This window comes from Taudactylus pleione, unplaced genomic scaffold, assembly GCF_031769625.1.
Source record: "Taudactylus pleione unplaced genomic scaffold, aTauple2 ptg000320l, whole genome shotgun sequence".
Lineage (NCBI taxonomy): Eukaryota > Metazoa > Chordata > Amphibia > Anura > Myobatrachidae > Taudactylus > Taudactylus pleione.
Genome location: NW_028284721.1, coordinates 55299 through 79931, shown reverse-complemented (window position 1 = coordinate 79931; position 24633 = coordinate 55299). Strand labels below are relative to the sequence as shown.

Sequence of the window (24633 nt, the reverse complement as noted above, 5' to 3'; positions counted from 1 at the left end):
GCCCTCAGCATGGTGGTAATAACGGAGCTAGAAAAGCCCCGAGACCTCAGGACGGCTGTCTCAAGAGCCACGCCGTCAAAGATAGTCGACCCAGATCCGGGTGAAGACAGGGCCCCTGAGACAACAGGTCCCGCCGTTGAGGTAGGAGGTACGGAGCGTCGATGGACAAGCTCCGCAGATCGGAGTACCACAGCCTTCTGGGCCACGCTGGAGCCACCAGGATCAGTGTGCCTCCGTCCTGTTTGAACTTGCGCAGGACCCGAGGCAGCAGAGATATCGGAGGGAACAAGTAAGCCAGTTGAAACAGCCATCTCACCGACAGCGTGTCTATCAGACTTGCGCCTGCGTCCCTTGTCCTTGACCCGTACACGGGCAGATTGTGACGGGACGCCATCAGGTCCAGCTCTGGCAGCCCCCACTTGTCCACGAGTAGTTGGAATACCTCTGGATGAAGCGACCATTCCCCGGGATGCACGTCGTAACGGCTGTGGAAGCCTGCCTCCCAATTGAGGACTCCTGGGATGAAAACTGCAGAGAGAGCTGGAAGATAGCGCTCCGCCCAAGCCAGGACGCGGGACACCTCCGACATCGCAGCTCGACTGCGAGTCCCTCCCTGGTGACTGATGTACACCACCGTGGTGGCGTTGTCTGATTGCACCTGAACGGCCCTTCCGTGAAGAGCGGTGCCGGACGACTGCAGGGCTCTGTATACTGCCCTCAGTTCCAGGATGTTGATGGGAAGAATCGCTTCCTCCGCCGACCAACGACCCTGAAGTGACAAGGAGCCTGTCACCGACCCCCAACCCCGGAAACTGGCATCTGTCGTGAGCAGAACCCATTCCGGGATCCAAAAGGGGCGCCCCTCTAGGAGATGAGCTGTCTGCAGCCACCAGGCTAGGGACAGACGCACCTCCGAGGACAACACCAGCATCTGAGAGCGGATCCTGTGTGGCAATCCGTTCCATTCCGAAAGAATCAGCCCCTGCAGGGGCCTGGAATGGAACTGGGCAAACTCCACCATGTCGAATGCCGACACCATGGACCCCAAAACTCTCATCGCTGAGTGCACCGACACTCTGCCACTGCTCAGACAGCCATGAATCCGCAGCTGTAAGGAGGAGACCTTCTCTGGAGTCAGAAAAATCCGTTGCTGACGAGAGTCCAGCAGGGCCCCCAAATGAAACATCCGCTGTGATGGGATGAGGGAGGACTTCTTCCAGTTGATCAACCAGCCGTGCGCCTGTAGACAAGCGACCGTCAGGTGGAGATGCTGGATCAGTACCTCCGGGGAGCTCGCCAGCAAGAGGAGGTCGTCTAGATACGGTAGCAACCGTATCCCCTGGCTCCGAAGGTGAGCCGCCATGACCGCCATCACCTTGGTAAATACCCTTGGTGCCGTGGAGAGACCAAAGGGTAGAGCCCTGAATTGGTAGTGGTTGTGGAGAATAGCAAACCGCAGAAACCGTTGGTGCGATGTTGCTATAGGCACATGGAGGTAGGCGTCCTGGATATCCAGGGAGACCATATAATCCCCCGGTTCCATCGCCAGAATGATGGAACGCAAAGTTTCCATCCTGAATTTTGGAACCCTGGGAAACCTGTTCAGGGACTTCAAATTGAGGATGGGGCGATGAGAGCCATTGGGTTTCTGCACCAGAAAGAGCGTAGAGTAATACCCCATCCCACGTTGAGACTGTGGTACGGGTATAATGACCCCCGCCGTCAGCAAGGCCTCTATGGCTTCCTGAACCTGCAAGGCCTTGGTTTTGTCCTGAGAAGGACTTGTGCAAAAAAACTGGCGAGGCGGCCTGTGCCGAAAAGACAGGGCGTACCCCTGGGAGACCACTTCTCGCACCCAGGCATCCGTGGTGGTATTGTGCCAGCACTGGGCGAATTGAAGAAGTCGGCCTCCCACTCTGGGGTCCCCCAGAGGGAGGCCCGTCCCATCACGCAGAAGGCTTATCTTCTTACTTGGAAGAAGGGCGCCTAGCACTCCAAGCTTGCTTCTTTGGCTTTGAGGCGGTCTTGGGTGCGGACTGCCTCGGGAAGGACTGACCCTTTGCCTTGCCCTGAACCCGAAAGGAACGAAAGGCCGAGCTCCGGACCTTAGCAGGTGTAGTAGCTGAAGGGAGGAAGGCTGACTTGGATTTTGCCAGGGTATCTACTATTTTGTCCAGGTCCGGACCAAATAGTAATTCTCCATTAAAAGGTAAGGCCTCCAAGCCTTTCTTTGAATCCGCGTCTGCTCTCCAAGACCGCAACCACAAGGATCTACGAGCAGACACTGCTGCCGCCGAAACCCTAGAGGTCAACAGGCTAGCATCCAAAGATGCTTCTCCAATGTAGGAGGCGGTTCCTCTCTCATCTGTCCTAACAACGCCCTCTGGACGTCCGGAGCTTCATCCGTAAACGTGTCCTCCAAGGCGTTGGCCCACCCCTCAATGGCCTTGGCCACCCAGGAGATGGCCATGGACGGCCGGGCTACAGCCCCTGAGAGAGAATAAATAGACTTTAGACAAGTCTCCACCTTCCTGTCCGTAGGATCCTTCAACGAGGATATAGACGGCAATGGCAAAGTAGCACTCCTCATGAGGCGTGTTACATGTGAATCGACTGCAGGCGGAGTTTCCCATTTCTTACAATGCTCTTCCGGGAATGGATAATTGGACGCCAAGCGTTTCTGTGGCAGGAATCGCTTACTGGGCGTCTGCCAGGCCACCGCCATGTGATCAGTCAACTGATCAGACAAGGGGAACGCTGCAGAAGTAACCTTAGCTTTTTTAAAACTAGGATACCTCGACTTAGGAGCGGGTGCCTCATCCTCAATCAGAAGAATGTCCCCTAACCAGAGCCCGCACATTGATGGAAGACTTAGTGTTTACCTCCTGGACTGAGGCATCTGAGCCTGAGTCATCCTGCACCTCACCATCATCCGAGGACCCCTCAGAATCCGAAAGATGCGCAGCCTGCGCCATGACTGAGCGTTTAGACGCCCTGGAGGGCACGTCACTGCGCAACATCGACTGAAAAGCCGAAGATGCTGCCGCCAAATCTTGGACAGTGTGGGAAAGCGCATCCACCCAGGGTGGAGGAGCTGCCACAGGAGCCTGAAACGGCATCACAGCCTGCTGCGCCACAGGGGTGGACTGAATATACATTGGCAACCCCGCATAGGGACCAACAGGCTGAGACCCCGGGGGAGTCTGCAATAATTGTGGGACACCCAGGGAATGGGGGATGGCAGGCTGGGGCAACGCCCTAGTAGGGGCGGCAGTCGGGACCGACAGACGGTCCGCGATGGACACCAGCACCTGGGAAAACATCGCCCAAGGTGGCTCCTGCGACATGGGAGGTTTAGACATACCAGGGAGCGCCTGGCACCATCCGCACAGGCCGTCCCGTGACAAATCCTCCCTATCCACTCCTGCAGAACAGCGCCTGCAGGAGAACAATACCGGAGCCCCGGAGTGCTCAATCTCCTCCTCAGACATGACGTTGGAAGAAAACTTGCGCACTCACCCGTGTGCTGGACAACAGCCCACAATATGGCACCGTGTAGCACAGAACTGTATGTGACGGACCTCACAAATACGTGATCTATATAAGTGAGGTCAGTAGAAACGCCCTTCCCCCGCACACCTGTAGGGCTTGTAGGAGAAGGAAAGGGATAGGTATAGGCTGACAGTAAGTAGAAAAAAGAAACAGACAGGCAGCACTAGCAAAAGTCACATACCATGCAGGAAGATATACTCACTGCACCTTTGCACTACAATCAACCTCCCAGATTCAGTGTCTGGGAGGGCTATAGTGCTGTGTACACTGTCCTTGTCGGGGGAGAGGTACACAGGGGGACCGGTCAGCGTGCTCCCTGAAGATCTGCGCTGCCACTTGAAGAAAATGGCCGCTGGAGACCTCAGAGGAGGAGTGGCTGAGTAACTGCAGCTCAGCGACGCCAGACTCCGTGCTGAAAGGCGCGCTGAGCTGAGGGGAGGAGCCGCTAGACAGGGAAGGCTTCCTCCCCTGGCTAGCATATTTAACCCCCGGGTTGCCGGCATCAAGCTTGCCACGATATTAACCCTGGTGGTCTAGTGGTCTGGCGGGGTATGCCTCCGCTGGAGGGGGGGCCCGCTGCCACCGCTAGCGCCCCCAGTCTGTCCCCTAGAACCGGGGGCATGGGACTGCATTTTTAAAAAGGAACCCGCGCACCGCCGCTAATCAGCGGTGCGCGGCTTACCTTGATCTCCCCGGCGTCTCCGACAGAAGTCCCGGGGGAAGCCAGAGTCCGGCTAGTACAGACTCTGACTTCCCCCGCCGCGATCCCCAGTTCAGTGCTGGCGTCGCGGCGCCAGCAGGGAGAAGGAGCGGCAGCGTGGGCGTCTGTACAGACAGCCCATCGCTGCTGCTCTAGAGAAAAACTCATAGTAAAAAAAGGAAATTAAACTAAGTTAAATAAAAAGCTTTAGGGGGCTGCACCCCGCAGGGTGACCCGACTCTGGCCGGGCACCATCTTAAACTGAGGTGCCTGTGGCTCAGGGGCGGGGTATAGGGGAGGTTGGACCCAAGTGCAGCTAAAAGCTTTAACTCCGTGGTGCCCGAGGATCCAGGATCCAGCTATACCCCAAAGTCACCCTGTGGACCCTATGGACCCTGAAGTAGAAATGGGGACTTTGCAATGATTATTTTCTTTAACACAGTTCAGTAACTAAGGTGTCTGTTCCTTCAATATTCGGAGTCAGGACCAGGAGTCATGATAACCCATAGGAAAAAAGCTGGAACTGGACTAGTCCTAAATATAGAAACATCTGCTATAGAAAAAATTACCAAACACTAGGATGTGTCAATAACCTAGATGGAGCAAGCAATTGTCTGCAGCTTCAGAGAAGTGATTGGCAAGGTTTGACCCTGCCAATAGTTGGTATTGATCGTTGCTGCAATACATCAGGGACAACTATACTCTCCATGGGGAGATGATTAACCAAGTGGCCATAACAGAAGCAGACACCAATCCATAGTTTTCCAAGGTACGGTTTTATAATAATATGAACAGTTTTATTTATATAGTGCTTTTCTCCAATAGGACCCAAGGCACCTGAAACCATGAACATAATACAGAGGTTTAGATTTGCAGAAAATACAGAAACCATGAACATAATGCAGAGCTCAGACAGCCATTTTGTGTTCCAAGGATTATACATCCTGCCCACAAAGGTACCAGGTGAGGCGGCCATCTTGGGCACACTGCATAGGCTATAGGATAGGATACGCAATAATTACAAAATAAAATAAAGCGACTACCAAGATGGTAGTATATCCCCATCCTCACTTTAGGAAACAATTGTGGGCAGCTGTGGTTCTCAACCTCAGTGCTCAAGTTTTCCCAACAGGCCATGTTTTCAGGACACCAGTATTGGACCTTAGGGTTAATGGCAGCTTTATGCGCTTTATTAATATAGGCTGAGTATGCCTCAGGAACTCTTACTCTTTGTATAGAAGTCGGTGAAATGTTGCAGGGAGCTGTTGAGGGATTCTGGGAAATATTTGGAGGGATCAGCCATGTAGCAGAAAGAAGATATCGACCAACATCGGGGAGAAAGGACAGAAATCTGCACCTCTACATCCTCCTCCCTGCTCTCATCCTGGGAATGCAAGTTCTCCTCCATCACCTGGAGACACAGACAGGACGGTTGTCAGAAAAGTTTGCAGAAACCCATTAATAAGAAGACAAGACACAAAACATAAACCATACACTACACATCAGGCCATTCCTTAGACAGTCCTGGACCTAAAGATTAAGTTGCTGCTCATCCACGTCCACATAAAGTACAGTCTAACGCAGAGGTTCCCAAACGTGGTCTTCAAGGCTCCCCAACAGTTCAGGTTTTAGAGATATCCATGGTTGAGCACAGGTGGTTAAATCAAATTGACTGAGATATTAATTAGGTCACCTGTGGTCAAAGCGTGGATATGCTTAAAACCTGACTGTTAAGTGTGCCTTGAGGGCAGAGTTTGGGGACCTCTGGTCAAACTGGTAGATTATCCAAAATCCCAATGCTCTGCCAACTCCTGACTCCTGTGTGGTCACTAAGTCAGTCGCACTGCCCAACAATGACTCCTTGAATGACCTCCAGTCCACTTAATGTACAATCTAATAGGCAAGTGATCCAGAATCTCAATGTGCTGCACTGCCCGTGCTAGACTGTCACCCCCCTCTCTTCCTCCCATCCACCCACCCTCCCTTATCCTACTTTCTCTCATAATGCCCCCATATGACTCTGGTAGAGCTCAGCAACCAGTCTATTCTGCTCTCACCATTGCCTCCTCCTCCTCCTCTTGCTCCTCATCCGATAAGAGCCCTTCATCCAGCTCCTGGAGACGGAACAGATGCTCTTCTCTCTGCAGAACGTTTGCCTCCTCCAGATTTTTTAGCATCTCCTGAGGGAACCGGTTTGGGAAACAAATGCCAATGTGATCTACCACCGAGTTCTCCAGCCAGCATGGTCCCAAGGTGAGTAGCCGATCGGCTAGGTAATGCCTGAAACACAGCGTCGCGGCAAACTTGCTGGAAATAACAATGCAAAGTATACGGGATGGGGGGGGGGTGGGGGGTCGGCAGTGGCCATATTACATATATATATCTGTTTATATGTTTATTATACACATATACATACACACTTACACATCATACTGCTTCAGTACACAACCAGTGATAGCACTGCTTCTATACAGTGGAAGATGGAAGAGGAATCTCACTGTTACCAGATTGTGCCCCAAGTGGTTGGCTATAATGGGACTGGTATTATATTGTATTCTCTATGTGCATTAGCTCAGTTGAAGATTTGTGCTGAAAAAACCTATGCACCCTGATCTGGTGCGGGAGTTGCCACCGGTTAATCTCACATGCACGTGATCACATCCGTTTCTGATCACCTGTACCACTGCCAGTTCATCTGGACCAATGTAGGCAGAGTCATTGTCCGTATGTACCCTACACACATTACTAGCTTTTATACACCTACACTGTACAGCACAAAGACTACGATGCCTGTATATAACCAACATGTTTCATATGTCTGTATATAATGTACCCTACACACATGTACATCCTGTAAACACCAAACACACACACACACTACAATGCCTGTGTATAACCAACACACACACACCACACTGTCTATATACACCCTACACAAATTACACAGCCTGTATATACCAAACACACAAAGTACACTGTCTGTATACACCCAACACAAACAATGCCTCTATATATATACAAAAACACACCCTCTATATACACACACACACACACACACACACACACACACACACACACATAATGCCTCTATACACACCCACATACACAGACAATGCCTCTATATACTTTAGAATGTAAGCTCTTACGAGCAGGGCCTCTACCCTCTTGTGCTTCTCCTTACTTTACTTTCACCTACTTCTTACCCCCCACCAGGGCACCTAACACTTGGTTGCTTACGCTCTGTTGCATATCTAGGTGTTATGGTCACTAATGTAGCAATGTATATTATCCATGTCATGGTCCTATTTTGTACTGTAAGTCAGTTGTCAAATGATTTATGTACTTTGCAAGGCGCTGCGGAACACTTGTGGCGACATATATAAAGGATAATAATAATATACACACACAATGCCTGTGTATATATATATATATATACACACACACACACATATATATATATATATATATATATATATATACACACATATATATATATTTATATATATATATATATACATACATATATATATATATATATATATATATATATATATACACACATACACACACACACATACATACATACATACATACACACACACACACATACACAGCCTCTATACAGACACATGCTTACAATGGGAACTTACTGACCTGTAGAAATGCTCGAAGGAATTAGCGAGTTCCAACTCAGCCAGGAAAAGAACAAATTCCAAGAATTGCTGGAGATGCTCCAGTGACTGTAAATCCGAAGAATTGGCGCGAATGGCAATCATCTTCTGATCAATGTACCGAGCAAACTGCTCCGTTACCTGCAAAGTAGTGGCATAAAGTAATGCAACCTGCCACCAGACACGAGGGGCTTTGGATGGGATACATGATGGTGGTGGCTGGGAGGGGGCTGCACAAAGATGTGGTGAGAGTTGGGCTGCCACTTGTGTGGGAGGACAGAGTCACAGGCTGGAGTGATGAACCATTCCACACAATGGGGGTGGGAGAAACAGGGTCACACAATGAGGTGAGGAAAACAGCCAGGCCACACAATGAGGTGAGGAACACAGCCAGGCCACACAATGAGGTGAGGAAAACAGCCAGGCCACACAATGAGGTGAGGAAAACAGCCAGGCCACACAATGAGGTGGGGAAAACAGCCAGACCACACAATGAGGTGAGGAAAACAGCCAGGCCACACAATGAGGTGAGGAAAACAGCCAGGCCACACAATGAGGTGAGGAAAACAGCCAGGCCACACAATGAGGTGAGAGAAGCAGCCAGGACACACAACAAAGATCGGTGGTGGCTCACGTAGGACACACAGTGGAGAAGGGGGAGATAGCCAAGCCACACAAAGGGGAAGGGGGGGCCCAGAGGACTCAATGGGGATAGATGGGCCCAGGCCACAAAAGAGAGCGTGGGCTACAGACACATGCAGGAGGTGGGGATTTGGTTACATACAGACATACAATGTATATCTGCCAACAGTTGATCTTTCCAGGCATGAGGTTTCTAATACTGATATAATGTGTGTGCTGCTGTTCTAAATGGCTGTGGCTGGAAGCATATGGATGTAGATTGGGTGGACGAGTGGTGTGGCCTGATATTAGCAGCTTTGTAATGGGGTGCTAATAACACAGACTCACATGTAGGGCGGTCAGGAATGAAAGCTTTAACAGCCCCTCGCAAAACCCCTGGCGTAGAGAGAGCAAAAACCGTGTCTGCTGGCCAAACATCTCCTCCATTGCCCGTCTAAGCGTCAGGTACAGAGAGCAAAACCGGGGAACCACATCTACATCATTCCATGACGCCTCCAGAAAGCGCTGCACCTGGGGATAAAAAATAAAGATTACATTGTACTACAGAAACAGACCCAACTTGTTGGAGATGAATCAGGATTTTATAGGCAGAGCTCATTCACAATCACAATGACCTCTGCATTAGCCATGTCACTTACCTGCTTCTGAACCACTCCCTGCCAGCACTGAGCAATACCAGCCATACTGCTCAAGCCCAAACTGGAGACTTTCGCAGACACCCTGGAAGAATCCCGGCTTTTCCCATCTGTGAAGAGAAGTAGACATAGGCAGAGTACACCTTCTAATGTCTGATTGCAAGACTGACCTCCTACACACCTCCTCTCCAATGTCCCTTTACAGGCCTCCTCCCCAATGTCCCTTTACAGGCCTCCTCCCCAATGTCCCTTTACAGGCCTCCTTCCCAATGTCCCTTTACACATCTCCTCCCCAATGTCCCTTCACACACCTCCTCCCCAATGTCCCTTTACACATTTCCTCTCCAATGTCCCTTTACACACCCCCTCCCCAATGTCCCTTTACACATCTCCTATAAAACTCCCTAATTTCCCTTTACACACCACCTACATAGCACTTTCCAATGTCCCCTCATCCACCTCCTACACAGCTCCTCTCCCCAATGTCCCATCACCCACCTCCTACTCAAATTTCTCCTGATGTCCCATCACCCACCTCCTACTCAGCTCATTCAGAAATCCCTTTAACCACCTATCACATAGCCCCCCACGATGTCCTCTTACCCACCTACTACACAGTGCCCGCAGAGTCCCTTCACCCACCTCCTACTCCATTTCCTCCTGTTGTCCCATCATCCACCTCCTACACAGCCCTCCCAATGTCAAATCACCCACATCCTACACAGCTCCCCCAATGTCTCTTCACTTACCTCATACTCTACTTCCGTTTGATGTCTCATCACTCAATTACTAGTTTCACCACAATGTCCAATCACCCATCACCTACACAGCTTCCCCAACGTCCCATCACCTACACAGCTTCTTCTGATGTCCCATCACCCACCTCCTACACAGCTCCTCCTTATGTCCCTTCATCCACCTAATACACAGCTCTTCCCAATATCCCTTCACACATCTCCAACACAGTTCCTCCCCAATGTACCATCACTCATCTCCTACACAACTTCTACACAGCTCCTCCCGATGTCCCTTCTCCCACCTACTATAAAGTCTCCCCAATGTCTCGTTACCCACCTCCTACACAGCCCCCACCCCCAATGTCCCATCACCTACTTCCTACACAGTTCCTCCCAATGTTCCATCACCCACATCCTATACAAGTCATTTTATCCACCTCCTACACAGCCCACCCAATGTGCCATCACACACCTCCTCGTCCAATTTTCTGCCTCTTAACTAGCCACTCCATGTCTTTGGTCACTAAACACAGCAACACTACGAAACTCTGTAGCAACTAAACACAAAAGTTAATGAATCAGCTCCCACCAAGCACTTAGGGAGTCCCAATAATAAGGCAGCTAAGCTGTGACGCAGCATCTGCTGCCCATTGAGTTATTATTCCACCGTTGATCATTAGTATACACCCGACAACAGATTTCCTTGAACAATAGTCATAGCGCTGACTGGAGAAGACAACTGCACCCAGTGAGCATAAGCTTCTCAGAACTCAGACCATATTTTTTGAAAACTGAACACCTTTCTGTCTACAGGCGCCCAGCACAAAAAGGGTTTACTTTGTAATAAACTCACTTGTTTTGCCCAGGGGTTTGAGTTCGGCAGTGTCCGGGGGGCTGTTGTCCACATGAACCAGTAGATGAGTCAGTCTGCGCACGCGGGAGTTGAAGACAGAAGTTCGTGACTTTGGGTGTCTACAGACCTGAATGTTCTCCAGGTACCGCGTGAGAAGCCAGCTCAGGGGGCTTACTCCTTCAGGGTCTGGAACAAAAAAAAAAAAAAAGGAATGTTGCGGGTTCAGCCGCCCCATCGTTCATCCTGGAGTAATGTTATTCCAAGATGGAATATTCTGTACCTGAGGTAGTGATGCTCTGTACTAGGGGGGTAATAAGCGCCTCCCAGCACATCCGGCCTAGGGCCTGCGCAGCCTCGTCATCTGGTAGAAAGCGCTCTGCAAACACCTGCTCGTGTGACAATGCACGGTTCAATCTGAAACAACACATTACATCAAGACCACCCTCTTCATATAAGACACTTCTCCACTCTATACATGCCATTCTGTTACATTTTTATCACACTCTATATTGCATAACATAGCCAATTTCCACACCCATTGCAATGAGATTATAAACGGTTTTGTAATGTATAATCTATTTTCCCTGTATTTCAGTTTCTCTTAAAATTTTTATGTTATCCCACAACAAAACCATTATTGCCCCCATTTCTCTCTAATGCACTAATCCTACAATACTAACTTTGCACCAAACACAGTGACACAAGCTGTCCTATGGTCTTAAATCTAAAAAAAACCTGGATTTTTGCATTTGCATTAAATCCTGTCTCACAGTCGATTGATGGGCACTGAATTACCAAGGGTAGTGATTAAGGTGACAGTGTTTGGTCAATTAAAATTTAATAGCAAAGTTCCTCCCCCTCTATACCCCAGTGGCTGCTTGGGAACATTTGTCTGACAAGGCCCCAAAAGGCTGTGAAATTTATGTATCTAGTTTGGGATAGAACAGGACCTCCCCAGAAAACAGTAGGGACTCTCTTGTCCTCAAGGACTCCAGTAACCGTATCCAAGATTGCAGGGTGTGCAGAGACTGCTGAGCTGAAATTCTAGCCCCAATAAACCCTTTATAAATGCTTGGCTCTAAAGAGCCTGGGGCGAGCTGTGAGAGCTTCGCCATATCAGGGTGCACACTCACAGACAAGAGCGGTTGGTGGTATGCTCCCCTCAAGTTGCATGCAGGGCATACACAATGGACTTGGCATGAGTCAATTTAGAGTGACATCTGGAGGAAGCAAACATTTTTACCACCGTCTCTCCTCCAGGCTGAACCCCAGGCATACTCCTCCTTCCTAGGCAGGGAATGAGGGAAGGAAAGGACAGGACAGCTGCACAAACCAGAAGAATGTAGAGCTGCAAATGACACAGGCCAGAGACAGGGAAGAGCCCACAGAAAATATGAGATATGGTAAGAACTTACCCTTGTTATCTCTATTTCTACGAAGTCCATAGGGTTCCACAGGATACCTTGGGGTATAGGTGATGACGTCAGTCTTCAGGCACCACAGAGTTAAAGTTTTCAGCCTCCCAGGATGCATCTGGGTCCCTCTCCTATACCCCGCCCCCGGGCCAAGGCATCTCAGTTACGTCACAAGCCATAGGCCGGAGGAGGAGAAGAAAGAGAGAGAAGAAAAAAAAAAAAAATCTGGACACTCACAGGAATCACATTCTCACCATAGGGAGACGGAAAAACCGGTGACCAGAATAAAGCCCATCTGCAGTACAGGTGCGACAGGGCGGGAGTCCTGTGGAACCCTATGGACTTCGTAGAAATAGAGATAACAAGGGTAAGTTCTTACCATATCTCATATTTTCCACTTCAGGGTCCATAGGGTATCCACAGGATACCTTGGGGATGTCCCAAAGCAGTATCCTTTAAGGGTGGGGACGCTCCTGTGCTGAGAGGAGAATCCGCCGCCCGAAGGAAGCATCCTGAGAGGCAAAGATGTCAAAAGCGTAATACCTCACAAAGGTATTGACAGAAGACTACGTAGCAGCCTTGCAGATCTGAACTGCAGAGGCACCACGTCTAGCTGCAAATGAAGGACCCACAGACCTAGTGGAATGAGCCCTCACCAAGGAGGGAACTGGAAGACCTTCATGATGATAAGCTTCTGAAATTGCCATACGAATACAGCCTGCCAAAGTCTACTTTGAAGCAGGCCAACCCTTTTTACGGAAGCCATAGAGGACAAACAAGGCGTCTGACTTCCTAAAAGAAGAAGTGCGGTCAACATAAATTCTCAATGCCCGCACAACATCCCAAGTGGCGTCACCCACTGAAAGTCCAGGTGAATTGAAAGCCGGCACAACAATTTCTTCATTGATGTGAAAACTGGATACCACTTCGGGAAGGAATCCCGGACGAGTGCGAAGCACCGCCCTATTCCTATGAAAAATCAGAAAAGGGGGTCTACAAGAGAGAACCCCTGAATCCGAAATCCGTCTGGCCGAGGCAATGGCCAGAAGGAATATGGTTTCAGCTGTAAGCCATTTAAAGTCCACTGAGTCCAGTGGTTCAAACGGCGGCCCCTAGAGAACTCTCAGGACCACAGCCCAATTCCAAGGCGCCACCGGTGGAACAAAAGGTGGCTGAATGCGAAGAACACCTCGCATAAAGGTGTGCACATCAGAGAGCGCAGCAATCCTACGATGAAACCAGACTGACAGGGCAGACACCTGCACTTTCAGAGAAGCCAGGCGAAGCCCATGATCCAGTCCAGCCTGTAGGAAAGCCAACACCCTAGACAGGCGGAACTCCCTAAGGGAATACCCTCTAGGTCTACACCACCGGAAGAAAGTATGCCACACACGATGGTAGATTCTTGCCGAGGAAGGTTTACGAGCTCTTAGTATGGTTTGCACCACGGAGCTAGAAAAACCCTCTGGACCTTAGCATGACCGTTTCAACAGCCACACCGAGTCAGGTCCGGGTGAAGACAAGGACCCTATGACAGCAGATTCGGTCGTAATGGTAACCTCAGAGGAACGTCTACTGACAGACTCTGGAGGTCGGAGAACCAGTGCCGTCTGGGCCACTCGGAAGCTATCAACAGTAGCGTACCTCCTTCTTGATTTGAATTTCCGTAATACCCGCGGAAGAAGGGAAAACGGAGGGAAAAGGTAGGCAAACTGGAACGTCTACTAGACGGACAGGGCATACACCAGAGACGCCTTTTCGTCTCATGTTCGAGACCCGTACACCGGCAACTTGTTGTTGTGCCGGGACGCCATGAGGTCTATCTCTGGAAGACCCCACTTGTCCACCAGACTCCGAAAGACGTCCTGGTATAAAGACCACTCTCCCGGTTCCTCCTTGCTGGTTTAAATAGGCCACCGTGGTGGCGTTGTCCGACGGGACCTGCACAGGGTGACCCTGAAGAACCGGCTGTGCCCGCTGGAGAGCTCTTGACACCGCATGGAGCTCCAAAATGTTTATTGGAAGCTCCGCTACCGCCCGAGTCCACCTGCCCTGAAACAAGTGTGGACCCGTGACAGCTCCCCAGCACCGGAGACTGGCGTCCGTTGTTAACAAGACCCAGTTCGCCACCCAGAACGGGCGACCCTTGTTGAGGTGGGTCGTCTACAAACACCAGGTTAGAGACAGGCGAACATCCAGAGTGAGCCCCATCGTCTGGGACTTGAGACACTGAGGCAATCCATTCCATCTGGACCGGATCAATAGCAGCAGAGGTTTGGAGTGACATTGGGCGTACTCCACCATGTCGAATACCGACACCATTGAGCCCAATAACCTCTTTGCCAAGTGTATCGACACTCGACGACACTGCAGACAACTGCGCACCCTCAACTACAAAGCAAGGATCTTTTCCTCCATCACAAAGATCCACTGCTGCCTGGAGTCCAATAAGGCCCCGAGGTGCAGGATCCTCTGAGACGGGGTGAGAGTGGACCTCTGCCAGTTTGTCAACCAGCCGTGACGTTGCAGTACCGCAATCGTCAGATCCAGATGGTGTAAAAGAAGCTCTGGAGACCCCGCTATCAACAGGAGGTCGTCCAGATAAGGCAACAGTCGGACTCCCTGCGTCCGCAGGAGAGCCGCCATGACCTTGGTGAATACCCGTGGAGCAGTCACCAGGCCAAAAGGCAGTGCCCGGAACTGGAAATGTTCGTTGCAGATTGCCAATTTGAGGAACTGCTGATGGCGCAAAAGAATAGGGACATGCAGGTAAGCGTCCTGGATGTCCAATGACACCATGTAGTCCCCAGGTTCCAGTGCCAGAATAATGGACCGCAGGGTCTCCATCCGAAACAGAGGCACCCTGAAGGACTTGCTGAGGGCCTTTAGGTTTAGTATTGAACGGTAAGACCCATTGGGTTTCTGCACCAAAAATAGAATGGAATAGAAACCCAGACCCCTCTGGGAAATTGGAACATGCACTGCGACCAGCACCGGGCGAACTGAAGCAGGCGCACCCCACTTTGGGGTCCCCCAAAAGGAGGCCTGGACCGTCAGGCCGCAGGTTTGTTATCTGACCTATTTCTTGGGCTTGGACAATTTCTTGGCCCCAGCCTGCCGTGGAAAGGACTGTACTTTAGGCCTACCTTGGGCCCTGTGAGGCCAAAAGGACGACCCACCAGCACTAGAAGGAATCGTAGCAGTCAGAAGACATGCAGATTTTGCTGCTGCCAACGTAACTACAATTTTGTCCAGATCTGGACCAAATAGTACCTGTCCAGACCTTCTAATCCCTTTTTGGAATCCGCGTCCGCTTTCCAAGAACGCAACCATAAGGTGCGACGAGCAGCCACAGCTGCAGAGGAGATCCTAGAGGTGAGCATACAAATATCTAAAGCCGCTTCATTAATGTAAGTGGCCGAGTCTCGGAGATTGCCCACCAACTCGGTCTGTTCAGCCGAACAGTCAGAGTCCAAAGACGCCTCCAAATTATCCGCCCAGCGCTCCATAGCTCTGGCTACCCAACACACGGCCAGAGCCGGTCTGGATGCTTCCCTGCAAGGGAATAAACGGATTTGAGGCAGATCTCCACCTTGCGGTCAGTGACATCCTTCAAGGATGACATCGAAGGCATAGGCAACGTGGCACTTTTGACTAGGCGTGTGACATGTGAATCCACTTGCGTAGGGGATTCCCGCTTAGAAAAATAATTGACCGCAAACGGATAAGCCACGGCTAAGCGTCTCTGGGGCTGAAACCGTTTACCTGGATTTTTCCACGCCTCCTCTAAATGATCCACTAATTGATCAGAAAGAGGGAAAACCGTAGCCTCACCCTTAATATCCTTAAAAAGGCATATATGAATGTGGCCACCAAAGGATCAATATCCTCAATAACTAAAGCCGAGCGGACCGCTCGAATAAGACCAGGGATATACACCTTGGACTTAGCGTCCGGCTCTTTGGTACGGAGAGGTTCTTGGTCAGATAGATCCAGAATCTCCGCATGATCTGACGTCTCATTGTCATCCCCATAAGGAGCAGATAAAGACGCCACCGGCCGTTATGAGGCCGCAACACAGACTCCCCCTGTAAAACATCGGACAATTGCTGAACCGATGTAGTTAAGAGTATTAACCCACGCAGGCTCCGGAGAAACCTGGGAAGGGACAGGGAGACTGTGGGGTACCATCAATTGTCTCGGGAACTCCCGCATGGGTGACGACACCACTGACTGCTGGGACAAACCCGTCTGGGTAAACGCAGGTGGCGGAGCTAGCTGGCCCACAAGGGTTGTAAGCGCCTTAGCGAAACAAGCCCAGGGAGGTTCCTGTACCGGGACCGTGACCATAATCGGCCGTGACAGTGCCAGGCACTGGGGGCATAACCCCTCCGCGTTACCCTCCCCCTCCGCTATTGGTACCTTACATTTAGTACACATGAGCTGGAGAGGAAAATCAGTCTCAGACATGATGGTAAGTATGTGACACTCACACCTATACGTATTGGTATAGTGTGAATAACACCCTGCACACCGCGCACCGCAAGGGCTTTGAGCAGAGCAAGATCAGGGACAGTAATAAAGCTGACAGTAGAAAGTGAAAGTACAGACAGCAGGCTAGCAGTTCAGTCACATACAATGCAGAAGAAACAAATCCCTGCACTATTAGCGCTGATTCTCAACTACTCAGACCCTCAGGCTGGTAGGACTCAGCGCTGCATACACTGACCTGTGACAAACAGAGGAGAGGTATGCTGGGGGACCCAGACAGCAATGCCACCGCTCACAGGCTTCCAGCAGTGTTCACCATGCTTTAAAGATGGCCACCGAGGAGCAGAAGATGAAGGAGGCCGGCCTGGGGAGGACAGCTGACACACTGTGGCCAATCAGGCAGAGCAGAGAGGCTGTGTGCAGCAGGGGAGGCGCCGGCTGTGAGACAGGGAAAACGCGCTCCCCTGGCATGCATTTAACCCCTGGGACGCCGCAGCGCATGCCGCTCAGCAGCGGCCCGCTGTCCCAGGGGGTAGTGGAAGCGCAGGTTGGTTGCCTGGCTCCACGCTGCAGCCAGTCCCCAGGGAGCCCCCTGCCTGGGGACTCAGGACCATGTGACCAGCGGGGACCCACCGCGGGACCCCGCTGCTTACCTGCATCCCCTTGGATCCGGCCATGGTCCAAAACATCTGGGGACACCGCTAGCCGTGACCCCAGATGTCTACCAGCATCCCCGGATCAGTACCGGCGTTCTGGTACCGGCGGGGTGTAGGGGAGACGGCATGGACGTCAGTACTGACTGTCCATGCTGTACTCCCAGATGTGCAGCCAGCGCTGCCTTTAAAAGAAACTTCAGGGGCTCTTCATAGCCCCCCTCTGCACAGTGCCTCCGACTCCGGCCAGGCACCGACGAAACTGGGATGCCTTGGCTCGGGGGCGGGGTATAGGAGAGGGACCCAGATGCATCCTGGGAGGCTGAAAACTTTAACTCTGTGGTGCCTGAAGACTGACGTCATCACCTATACCCCAAGGTATCCTGTGGATACCCTATGGACCCTGAAGTAGAAATACCTAGCGTCTCAAAACAACCTCAACACTACAGACCATGCCAACTCCACCACATCAACAACAAACTGTCATCTAGTCATTAGTTATACTAGTAGTTTGCGTGGCACCAACATTTCACATAACTCACAGTATAAGGTGAACCCAGCCTCCAAACAGAGCTTGTAGATACTTGAGTGCACCACAATGTGGTCCAACCAATACAATTCAGGTGTGGTCATTGCTACCATGACAATGTTGTCGATGTTACTAAAGCACCGGTGATCTCCTGTCCATCTAAGACCTCTTACTGTGACCCAGGTGACTTTACTCACCTGCTAAACAGCTGCAGTAAGTGTTCCTTCTTCTCACAGATCTCCTGTCCCCAGCTGTGAGCTCTGCTGGTGTAGAACAAGAACGTTCTTCTGCAGAGCTGTTCCTTAAACACTGGCCAGAAAGTCGGCTTTGGTCCCAAGACTTCCACGCCTCGCACACGCGTGTCAATACCACCCTGCAGAGATTCAATCCAAAAAACACACACACAGTTTATGATACAGAGGCCAATACATTAGGGTATGTTTCCTAAGCGACAAACATAACCACAAGTCAGTGACTTCACCTGCTGGCAGCGCTTTATCTTGATCTGAATGATCGGCCAGAAGCGGGTGACGTTCTCGAGGAGCACGACGCGGCCGGCGGTGCTGGAGATGTTCACCTGATTATTGGCAAAAAGCAAAAAATACCATGAGGACAACACAGATCTACAACTAGGCCTGGTCAATGGTAGGGGGTCCTCGTAGCCCCCTTTACGGCAAAACTAATACAGACATCAATTTCTGACATTAAATGTTTTATTTTTTTAGTAGAAGAGAAACTTTAAAAAGAATATAAAATATCAGCCAAATGGGGCGGGATGGAGCAGCAGACAGGGTCTGGGGGCACTTACCGCATTCAGCTCCGTGTTGATACTGGAGACGTTCTCTCCTCCCATCACCACTACCCGAGCCGGCATGTAACTGGAATCTTCGCTGGCCACAATCAGAACCAGCTGCCTGCAAGGGGGTGCAAACAAATACATTTACATAAGATACCTGCTGATATCTGTGCAATTTACTCCGACATATACTCATCTGCCCGCTACCAGGGCGGGTATTTACCATCATGGGGAATTTGGCACCTGCCTAGTGCACCACAGCTGAGGGGGCAATAGAGAAATAGTTGTATGTTCATATTAGGTACATTTTCCATCAAATCTAGCCCCTGTGAGACAGTAAAGAGATTTTAGACAAGTTTCCATCCTTCTATCCGTAGTCTCGTTCAAGGAGGTTGCAGTATGGATAGGTATGGTAGCATTCTTTACTAGACGTGTCACGTGGGAATCCACTGCAGGGGGAACTTCCCATTTAGTGCAATCAGTAGCTGGAAGAGGGTAAAAGGAAATCAAGCGTTTAGGCAGCTGAAACCTTTTACTTGGCATATTCCATGCTTCACTCATATGATCAGATAGCTGGTCAGAGTGAGGAAACTGTCAAGACTACCTTCTGTCGTTTAAACAGTGTCTCTTTTGCCCTAGAAGTGGGTTCTACCTTTTCAATTTGAAGGATAGATTTTACAACTCTTACAAATGCAGGAAATTTTTGCATTTAGCTTACGGAGGGGGGGGGGGGTTCTCCTCACCCGAGGGGGAGTCAGAGTGAGAAAGATCTGCATCTTCTGCCTCCCCAGATGATAAATCAGAATCTGATAGCTGGGTGGACGGGGAAGATAGCACAGAATGCTTGGTATGTTTACTAGATAAGGGTCTCCTCCTTTTGCAGCTTTTGGTGAAAAGATGTAGAGGTATCCCCCAGACTCTGCACTAGGTAGAAAATGCATCTACCCAGGGGGGAGGCAAAGGATTTGCAGGGAGTACCTGCTGTGGCCATCCCATAGGGGGAACTATGGGGGGAGCTACCACAGGGACCGCTAGGTGGTCCGCAATTTTTGCCAACACCTGTGAAAAAGCACCCCAGGGTGGGTCCTGTGGAGAGGACACAAGGGCTGATAGGCCAGGGGCAGTATAACAAGATGCAGAAAGACCATCCTGAATGAGGCCCTCTGAGCAGGACTTCCAAGACACCAGAGTGGGAGCAGCCGGTTGCTTGTTATTCTTGCCCTTGCCAGACGCAGCTGTAAGAATAAAGTAAAACATGATCTGGCACAGTGCAGTGAGTAACCCAGATGTATGTGCTATGTGGCACAGTGTAGTGCGCAACACCGCTATATAGTATGTGATAGCCCTCACAAATATAGGGAGATGTGAGGTACAATGAACCCCCTTATATCTTATTATGCCAGGGTTATAGTGGAATAAAGGGAAAGGTATAAGCTGACAGTTATAGTAAAAAGGAAACATAGAGCAGCACTAGCACATACAATGCAGAATATGTAATAGAACTGCGGTGGGCACTAAAATCAACTACAATAACAGCAGTGGCTGGTAGGATATAGCGCTGTATAACCTGGCCTTAGGGAGAGGTATACAGGGAGACTGGACCCAGCGTTCCCGAAGACTTGAATGCAGAAAATGGCTGCCGTGAGTCCCAGAGGGGATGGAGGGTGAGGGAAGAGCAGCAAGAGTGCAGTGGAATGGCGCTCTGAGCTTGGGGAGGGGCCGCAGGGAGAGCGCTATCTCCCCTATGCTGATATTAACCACCGGGTCCCTGGCCTTAAATTGTGCCCTGCGCCAGTGCTTGTAATGCCTTGGTGGTCTAGTGGAGTCCCGGACGAACCGGTGTCCACTTCAGCGCATCCGGTCTGTCTCCTGAGACGGGAGGCAAGACTGCTAGCATTGACGCGGGTCCCCGACTTACCTGTCCCCTTGACTCCAGTCTGGGAGCCTTGCTAGCTTGGTCCCCCTCAGAGCCCCGCCGGGAGTACCTCGCCGAGGGCTTGTGTCACGGCGCCGCAGAGGGATGATGGAGCAGCAGTGCAGACATCCAAGGGACTGTCTTGTGCTGCTGCTCTGTAGTAAAATAAAAAGTAAATCATAAAAATAAGCTAGGACTGCTTAATAGCAGCCCCACCATTATAACGGTGACTCAGGTCCTGCCGGACACCAACGTAACTGAGTTGCCTTCAGGCTGTGGGCGGGGTATAGGGGGAAGGACTGGAGCATCCTGGGATTGAAAACGCTTTGCTGTTGGTGTCTGGTCCTCCAAGTCCCACCTACACCCTATTATCTCCCTGTGGAGCCCTATGGACCCTGAAGAAGAAAAAAATAAATTGAACCAATTGGAGATTGCTGGCCCTTGAGCGATCTCCAATCTACATCACTTTTTTCTTCACTCAATGTGCCATTATATTGATGTCTGGGTTATCCCATCTGCTAAAAGATGTCCAGAATGAATGGCTGTACTCTTGGGTGGTAGTGTCTAAAGAGACAAACATTCGCACCAGTTTTCCAAGACCTATTAAACATTGCCAATATTGCCAGCACATACTGTTCTACCCAGTACATGAGCCGGCTTGGTTTCCTTCACAGCAAGGAAGCCCGTTGTGCTTTCCTGATGATTGATGTACGCCGATTGAATTCTGACTTTCCCACAAGATATGTTGGCTCTTATTAAAAGGTATTTAGGGCCGCCCTAAACTCCAGGACATTGATCGGAAGTGTTGTTTTCACTGGGGACCATAGACCCTAAAACCAATGGTGGAGGACAACAAACTTGTGGTCCTAAAGACTGTTGTCTACTTGATTTCAGGACCAAGAACAGGTTTAAATAGAATGAGTCCAACTCTGATCTGCAGGTACTGTGATGATTATCCCTGCATTGAGTAGAGTCTGAAAGCCCTCTGTCACAGCCTGGTGTTTTAGCTGGTCCATTGGAAAACTGTAGTGAAAAATCAGCTGGATAAAGGTTCTGAAAATTTTTATGATATATACACCAGCTCCATGATGCCATTCATACAAGAATTGGTAGTGAATTGAACCAGCTGTCGCTGAATGGGTGTGTCGCCCATTATTCAGACAGGCTGTCTGAGGGCTGGACACTGGCTTCTTGACTACTATGCCAGCTTACCTCTATGATGTCCACTGGTGGTAGAGAACTGCTCTCTTGAGAACTGCAATTTTCCTTTTCTAACATGATGTAAAGACCAAAAATTATTAAGTCCATTGCATAAGGAAAGTTTATTGGTAGGAATGAACTCTTACCACCTGTCAACTGACTGATCAACTCACTCAGGCCCAAATAAGACTTCACCTGAAAATGGCAAAGTCCGTAGCATCTGTCACAGAAGCCTCAGTGACAAAAGTAGAGGGAAGGACCTACATGCTTGCTGCCTGAGGATGTGCAGCTATAGACTGTGCCAAAGATCTGGCCCAGGCTGGCTCTGCCAGATCAGTGCCACACACTGTAGGCAAGGGTGAATGGCAATCGGTAGCCTTGCACGCAGTTCATAAAAGATCTGTGTAAAACTGTCCAAATTAGCTTGGCATTTCCTACAGGTGAAGGAAGTTACTGAGGAAACACCATTAGAATTTATCTCTGAAAATACTCCCTTTATCAGACATGATAGGCAAAAAAACAGGATTTTGGTACTTACCGATAAATCCCTTTCTCCGATTCCACAGGGGACACTGGAGTTCAAGACAGTGGGGTATAGACGGTGGTAGAGTAGAGCCTGGCACTTTAAAAAAAATCTAGAAGTGTGACTGGCTCCTCCCCCTCTATGCCCCATCAGCCCCAGTTTAAGAACTGAGCCCGAGAGGAGACGGAGGACAACAGGAAAACAAGGAGAAGGAGAAGCCCACAGAACGAAACAAGACCGACTGAAGGAGAACAGAGGAAACCACTGCAGGGAATTATGCAGTCACACAACCATAGAAGGAACCAAACAACTGGCAGGTACGCAGCGCTGGGCGGGCGTCCAGTGTCCCCTGTGGAATCGGAGAAAGGGATTTATCGGTAAGTACCAAAATCCTGTTTTCTCCTTCATCCACTAGGGGACACTGGAGTTCAAGACAGTGGGGACGTCCCAAAGCCAACCTCCTGGGTGGGAAGCGCGGAGAACATGCCGACCCTTTGGCCAACAGAAACAGGGACCGCCAAGAACCAGAGGTTCAATGGAAGGCAAGAGCGGAGGATCAAGTGTAGTGAGCCAGGAGACAATCAGAACTCCAAGCGGAACAGACACAGAACTTCCACAACTTACAGCGTAAATAGAATGGAATAAGTGGCTAGCGAGAAAACACCCTCAGGTGAGAAGCATCAGAACCCTGTAAACTCAGCTGAAAACAGACCAAACCAGACTATTGGGAGCAGAGAGCTCCAACCAGAATCCATATGAGAAGGGCAGTAACCCGAGAACAAAATTCGAGAAAACCGTACCAGATTCGGAAACAGGAAACTGCAGCTGTCGTAGATAGCAGAATACCAGCACTGTTGGACATAATCATATAGATACAAGTATAACGATACCAATCTACAGAAACAGTGCTGATCCTGTCCACAGACTCCTAACAAAGAGATTTGCAGGGAGGTAAAAGTCAAGGCCGAACAGTCACCATCAACCATTCTGGAGGTCCAACTACTACAAAGTTGTAAACCAGTAGAAGGAAAAGACCATGAGTGGAGATCACACTGGGGACGAAGCAGAGGCAGCATCTAGAGGATTGAGATTACAATACCTTCAGAGGGTCAGACAGCAGAACCCCACTCCGAAAACAGAGTAGAAAACAGCGACTGAACACCTGCAGCTGAAAAGAAAATCACAGCCATAAACTCCAAAACAACAGACAATTCCCAACATGATAGAAGTGCGTAGACAGTACCAACTGCTGGCCTGAACATATTCTGAAAGACACAGGATACCCTAGCAGTTAAAGAGCACGTATGCAACAGCCACCCAGGGAGAGCTACCAATATAAGGAAGCATTCCATACAGCAAGGCTAGAGCACTAGGACAACCCTGAAAGTACCAGTCAGGTACCAGTCAACAGATTCTAGTAGAATAGTGTCACTAATCTCAATGTTAAAACTATGCACCAGGGAAGCTCTAAAATGTAGAGCCAACTGATTAACAGAGCGGATGGCTGCTAGGGCCACCACTAGGGTGCATAAGGGAGAATAACGGCTATGCCATGTCAGGTTGGGCATTAGTGGGGTAAGCCCGCTTACCTATGAGCGTCCAAAAGCCCTCTGGACGCTATGTAGAATGTCACTGACCTTTTCCATCTCACAGCAACCTGCCCCATCAGTATAGGGAGTAGCTTCAGTGGGCTAAGACCCTATGCTCTACAGCACGGACTTCAGCCTGGAGATGTTGAGGTAGAAAACACTGTATAAACTAGCAAAATGTTAGTGGAGACAAGGAGGTTGTACAACAGTACTCTGCACCTGAGCTGGTTATATTAGGGATGTGTATCCATATAGAAACTTTTCATAAAACAGAAAACGGTCTGCTCGTGTAAGTATCAGTACATTAACACTTATAAAGGTGAAGTGTGTATTACGCCCACAAATCTAATACAATCCAGGCCTGACCCTGCCTATATCAGCGGGTGGCCCTAGGCCTTCATTTAATTTAACAAATGAAGCCCTGAGGATGGAATAGAACCTGGATGCTCTATGTACAGATAGAGTGTACCTAGGGGCCCTTTAGACACTCATGTATTAAAATATGTGACAAGACAATAATATGGAGTACCGGAATCTATACGGAGAAGGGTACCTGTACATAGACAGAGTGCGTTCGTTATCCCCAGAAAAGAAGGGATATATCTGTAGTGATAACCCCCATAGGGTTAAAAACCAGGTTTTTCCAATTATTAGAAAATATTCATACAAGGAATGGGAATATATCAGTATATATACACACATACACACAGACAACATAGTTGCATGAGAAGG

General features: G+C 49.8%; 1 protein-coding gene across 2 annotated transcripts in view; it reads right to left on the bottom strand.

Moving 5' to 3' along the window:
- CUL9 (cullin 9) overlaps window positions 1–24633 on the bottom strand; it is a 104640-nt gene that overhangs the window by 26945 nt on the left and 53062 nt on the right. For both annotated transcript variants that reach the window (XM_088442986.1, XM_088442985.1), the window contains exons 16-25: window positions 18687–18792; window positions 18360–18455; window positions 18076–18251; window positions 11071–11204; window positions 10791–10976; window positions 9204–9310; window positions 8893–9075; window positions 7907–8064; window positions 6310–6532; window positions 5480–5663 (exon numbers count right to left, since the gene is read on the bottom strand). In XM_088442986.1, the coding sequence (XP_088299112.1) occupies window positions 5480–5663; window positions 6310–6532; window positions 7907–8064; window positions 8893–9075; window positions 9204–9310; window positions 10791–10976; window positions 11071–11204; window positions 18076–18251; window positions 18360–18455; window positions 18687–18792 (1553 nt within the window). The remainder of the gene's footprint in view (window positions 1–5479; window positions 5664–6309; window positions 6533–7906; window positions 8065–8892; window positions 9076–9203; window positions 9311–10790; window positions 10977–11070; window positions 11205–18075; window positions 18252–18359; window positions 18456–18686; window positions 18793–24633) is intronic.